General features: G+C 32.1%; 1 protein-coding gene across 1 annotated transcript; it reads right to left on the reverse strand.

Moving 5' to 3' along the window:
- Positions 1-2,775: 2,775 nt before the first annotated feature.
- On the reverse strand, positions 2,776-4,663 carry LOC142640304 (uncharacterized). Its single transcript, XM_075814369.1, has 5 exons — positions 4,232-4,663; positions 4,072-4,122; positions 3,799-3,892; positions 3,203-3,709; positions 2,776-2,972 (listed from the first exon to the last, which is right to left on the reverse strand). Exons 1-5 carry the CDS (start codon positions 4,661-4,663, stop codon positions 2,776-2,778), a joined length of 1,281 nt encoding a protein of 426 aa, XP_075670484.1.
- Between the last annotated feature and the right edge of the window lie 778 nt (positions 4,664-5,441).

The raw sequence follows: 5,441 nt of genomic DNA on the forward strand, positions 1-5,441 counted from the left end.
AAGTTTGTTTTTCAACCCTAAACTTTGCAAAATGTTATACTTTCATCATTCTGTCAATATTCGTTAATTTATGTACTATGCGGCCTAACGGTGTTACAATGAGACAAAAATACCCCTCACTCCCAATGATAGGCCAATAGAAACCAGATACATCCAAACTTCATTGTAGCAGCAGCGATTGCCTACCCAGACATTGCCGTCTTAGTCCTTTGCCTTCCCACCCCTATCCCATACTCATTGATCTGCCTTACCTTGCCTCACTTCCCACTTTGCTTTTGGTAGGCGAAATTCTATCTTTTTTTTTTTTTTTTAGGAATTTCATCAAGCAACTTTGTATTTCGTCAAGCATACAGTTGTTCTGCTCTCTGATCATATAGTTGTTATTTGGGGGAGGGGATTTCACAATTGGACTATAGCACTAAGGTTTCACGTTGGATATTTGATTTTAACCGTAGAGCTCCATTGAGATAGTGAGGGGTATTTTTGCCTCAATGGAATATGTAATCCATATGTGCCAATAATTGTTTGCCAAGTGTCCATACTCTTTAATATTAAATAGTTCAGTTTATGTCATATATCATGTTAGCATACTATTAAGTCACGTAAAACATAAACTAACAAACATTAACAGAATGATAAAAAGTATAACATTTTGTAAATTTTAATAACGAAAAACAAACTTCTAAAAATTTGAGGATGAAAAACGAACTTTTATAAAAGTTTAAGAATGAAAATGATATTTTAACAAATTATTTATTGACTTTGACTTTCATCACCGTATTTATATGTTTTATAGCCTAAACTATTTACACCTAAGTAAAAACTCTTTTTCTCATTATTTTTCTACTTCTCTCCCTAACTATGTTATTTTATTAATTGTCTAACGAGAAACACAACAATAGCATCGAATCATTGGTTTAAACGTGGAACTTAACTATTTGCTAATTTTAAAAACATAACAAATAAATGTATAAATTAAAATTTATTATTATTATTATTATTATTATTATTATTACATATCAGTTTGTAAAGATCGTAACATCTCAATAGTTTTATTTTTTAATTTTTACATTTCGCAATAGCACCGAACCATAGTTTTCCAGATAAGAAACCGACTAAAAAAGAAAAAGACTTTGGCTTTCTAAAGTCCAAACGCAATAGAAGGAGGGAATAGAATTTAAGAGCTAGCACACTCACTGTTTCACCTAAAATTGGAAAGTGTGAGACAAAACACTAGTAAGCACGTGTCATTTTTCCTTTTTTAGCACAGGATATGGTCATACCCTACGCATTATGAAAATGACCGGAGGGAAAATCATGTGCATCTTTCGGTGTCCTGTCTAATGTCGTATGGCACTGGTTAATTAAGCAGACCATTCTAATTGACTATTCAAGCAAAGACCATTCTAATTGACTAATTGTACGCTTTCATGTGGTCTTTCAATTTACCCTACGAATTTCTGCAATATTAGGTTCACGTAATTTTCATGGTGATGGCGATGTGAATGTCTAGGTTGTTCCCCATGAAAATTTTCATGGTGATGGCGATGTGAATATATAGGTTGTGAATGCATACGTTGTTCCCATGAAAATTTTCATGGTGATGGCGATGTGAATGGATAGGTTGTTCCCATGAAGAGGTTGAAGTTTATGCAGGCCTACAGTACAGATCCGTTAAATATATATTAAATGGAAAGTGCTTAAATTACTATTAATTTTTTTTAATTTTTTTTTATACAAGATATAATTTCTATTTTAACTTAATTTAAGTGTATATATATGTGAAACTCTCTTTTAGAAACTTGAATTCCAGTCTTTGCCCCCAACACCCCACAAGCATTTATACTTGTAGAGTGACCATTACACAAAAAATGCGCGGTGATACTATTAATTTAATTTTAGTACATCATGTATAATGCCATGTTATTTATCAGTTTTACATAACTAGTTATACAACACATTTTACACATCATTCTTCTTTTTGGGATATATCAAATTAAAAAGGGTAAATTATAACTTACCCACCTGTGGTTGGCTAAAATTTAAGTTACTTACCTGTGGTTTAAAATTTGACACTTTACCTATTTGAGGTTTGATCAAAATTTAAATTGCCTACCTGTAATTTAAAATTACATAATGCAAGTGTGGTGATCAGGGATAGACCTAGGATTTCAAGCTGGGGGGGGGGGGGGGCGGAGATAAGCGAATTTTTTTTTTTTTCAAATACGCATCTATATAGTATTAATAAACTATCAACCAAGACAAATACCCAAAAATTATTGTTTTTTAATATATTAAGATACAATTATCTACCAACAAAAACAAAAGACTTGAAACACTATTGTTTCTTAATACAATCATCTATGAAAAGGAAACTCGACGCTTTTTCAAATCTTCAAAATCATCTATGATTAAATCCAAATTAAATGTCGAAGCTATATCATTTTCAATGTATAACATCAAAGAGTCCGTCAAAAAATCATTTTCCATTTTGCTTTGAAGGTTAGTTTTAACAAATTTTATAACTAAAAATGCTCGCTCTGTAGTAGTAGTAGAAACTGGAAGAGTAAGCACAATGGAGATAAGCGAATATAAACTATCTTCGCTTAGCGGAGATAAGCGAATTTTTTTTTTCAAATACGCATCTATATAGTATTAATAAACTATCAACCAAGACAAATACCCAAAAATCATTGTTTTTTAATATATTAAGATACAATTATCTACCAACAAAAACAAAAGACTTGAAACACTATTGTTTCTTAATATAATCATCTATGAAAAAGGAATTCGACGCTTTTTCAAATCTTCAAAATCATTTATGATTAAATTCAAACTAAATGTCGAAGTTATATCATTTTCAATGTATAACATTGAAGAGTCCGTCAAAAAATCATTTTCCATTTTGCTTCGAAGGTTAGTTTTAACAACTTTTATAGCTAAAAATGCTCGCTTTGTAGTAGCAGTAGAAACTGGAAGAGTAAGCACAAGTCTCACCATTTTATAAACAAGTTTGTAGTGTTTTAAATTTCTAGTTCTCACTAACCATTGACACAACTCAAATAAACTTTTTAATTTTTTGAACTCTAGATCCTGGACTACATTATGCTCAAAATGATAAAACTCCTTCTCCAATACTTGTTTGTCATAATCTGTGAAATCTTGAGGATATAAATTCTTTACCAAAAAAAAAGATCAATACTTCTGAAAGATTTTAATGTCTCTCGAGGTTCTAAATTTGAGCTAAGCCTAAGTAACTCCATTGTATTTTCATTAAACTGATGATTTAGTTCCTGTAGTTGAGAATCTATTGCAACATGAAAAATATTTACACGATAATGATGGTCGATTGTAACGTTATCTTGCTGATTACGAGCTCGACCTTGCCTCGTAACATAACGAGCATTCATATCTGGGACATTAATGCAATGCTTCTCACAAAATGATATCAAAGTGGTGAGTAAGTCATCCCATCCATTATCTCTAAATTTTTGGATAAGTGCTTTAGTAGATGAAACTAAATGCCTGACATTTAAAATGTCTTGAGATTGGCTTTGCAAAGCTTGACAAAGTTTATTAGTGATCTCCATAGTTTCCTTCTCAAGATGCAAGATGAAGACAAATTCAAATGAAGTTAAACCATCATAAGCTGACTCTGCTTCTGCCCGATGTTCTCCATCAATTGCATCATCAATTATATTTTGTAAAACTTCAACAGTTGAAAAAACTTCCTTAACAAGCTAGAAACTGATCTAAAATGTGAACTCCAATGTGTTTCTACAAGTTGTTGTAAAGTGCCAATTTGATTAAGTCCACTTCTAGTCTCAAGCTCTTCAAGATCAATCAAACGTGCTATTTCATTAGCATTGGTAACTTTCAATTGCTCATTACGCTTGCATGAAACATTAACAATTTTGATTAGAAAAAGCAATCTAAGAAAAAACCCACTAATGGGGACAACTTGCTTTAATGCTTTTACTAATGCCAATTGTAAGCGATGTGCAAAAAAATGGATGTAGAAAGCATATGGGCAATTATTCAAAATCAAAGCTTGTAATCCATTCCACATACCTTGCATGTTGCTTGCTCCATCATATCCATGCTCTCAAATATTTTGTATATCTAAGCAATGTTGAGGTAATAAAGAATATATCCCCTTCTTTAGAGTCAGAGCCGCAGTGTCAACAACATGAATAAACCCAAAAAAAAGTTCTTTCACAAAGCCTTTTACATCAACATATCTAAAAACCATAGCCATTTGCTCTCTCATGGACTTATCATGAGCTTCATCAACCATTATGCAAAACTTTGCATCACCAATTTCTTCCCGAATGGTCTTCTTCACTTTACCTGAGAAAACATGTAGAATTTCCTTTTGAATCCTAGGTGATGTGTAGGTTGCATTTTTGGGAGCCTTTTCTATTATTTCAGCAACCTTCTTATTCCAAAAAGTCACAATACCCAATGATTCAAGAAAGTTCCCACGATTTAATAAACTAAAACTTTCAACTCGACCTCTAAAAGCTATAGCTTGAAAGGCAAGATATTTGACAATAAAAATTGAGGCCTTTAGTTGCAATCGATTATTTGCAATTTGTTCATTAGTGAAATGATCAACTACCCTTTGTAAATGCTGCGATTGGTTCATCAAATCCTTACACATTTGCTCTGCAACTCTATGAGCTTAGTTAGGATCTTTTCCTATATGACCTGAAAATAACAATCTTTGCCCCTAACTTTTTTTTCCAATTTCTAAATCCACCAATAGTGAATGTATTTTGTCCCACAACCCCATTTGGATTATGAAAGACAAAGCAGGGTAGACAATAAGCTGCATCTGTCGTAGGAGAATATTCAAGCCATGTTTTATCATATTCAAACCAAGAAGCTTGAAAGCTACGATTGTGCGTTCCACTTTTTTTGTTTTTCTTTAGAGGAGGTTGGTGCGGACCTTTGGTAATGTAAGCCTGTCGAATTTCATCACATTGATTAACATGATATTCCCATATTTGTTTGCGTGTTCCGGGATCATAATCCAAAGAGTTAAGATCAACTCTTTGAAATTGTGTTTGAGAGATTGGAACATCGACATTTTCCGGAATTGGAGAATGCATATTTTCTAGAATTGGAACATCCACATTTTCTAGAATTGACAACATTAGTTGTTGGCAATCCCACGTTGACTTCAGAAGAATTTGAATATTTTCTTTTGAAAAAATCAAGCATTGTAGTTGATTTTTTCATGATCTACAAGTAAAATAATAATCATATATATTAAATTTGTGTCACAATTTTCTTAAATTTGTCTGACAAATTTTCTGTATTATATGATTTGTTTTTTCTTTTTGTCTTAGGTCTGCTTTTATTTATCTTTGTTTTTGTATTGTCTCCATCCTTTTAGACATTAACCCACTAACCCAATCACACTACGGCACTACCAA

This window comes from Castanea sativa, chromosome 6 (genome assembly GCF_040712315.1).
Source record: "Castanea sativa cultivar Marrone di Chiusa Pesio chromosome 6, ASM4071231v1".
In the NCBI taxonomy this organism is placed as follows: Eukaryota; Viridiplantae; Streptophyta; class Magnoliopsida; order Fagales; family Fagaceae; genus Castanea; species Castanea sativa.

Excerpts from the sequence above, each read along its gene's own strand:
- LOC142640304 (XM_075814369.1), bottom strand. The coding sequence starts at position 4,663 with ATGTGTAAGGATTTGATGAACCAATCGCAGCATTTACAAAGGGTAGTT. Across the intron at positions 4,123-4,231 it reads TGGTTTTTAGATATGTTGAT|ATATACAAAATATTTGAGAG; the intron begins GTAAAAGGCTTT and ends AACATTGCTTAG. Across the intron at positions 2,973-3,202 it reads GACATTAAAATCTTTCAGAA|TTTCTACTGCTACTACAAAG; the intron begins GTATTGATCTTT and ends TTACTCTTCCAG.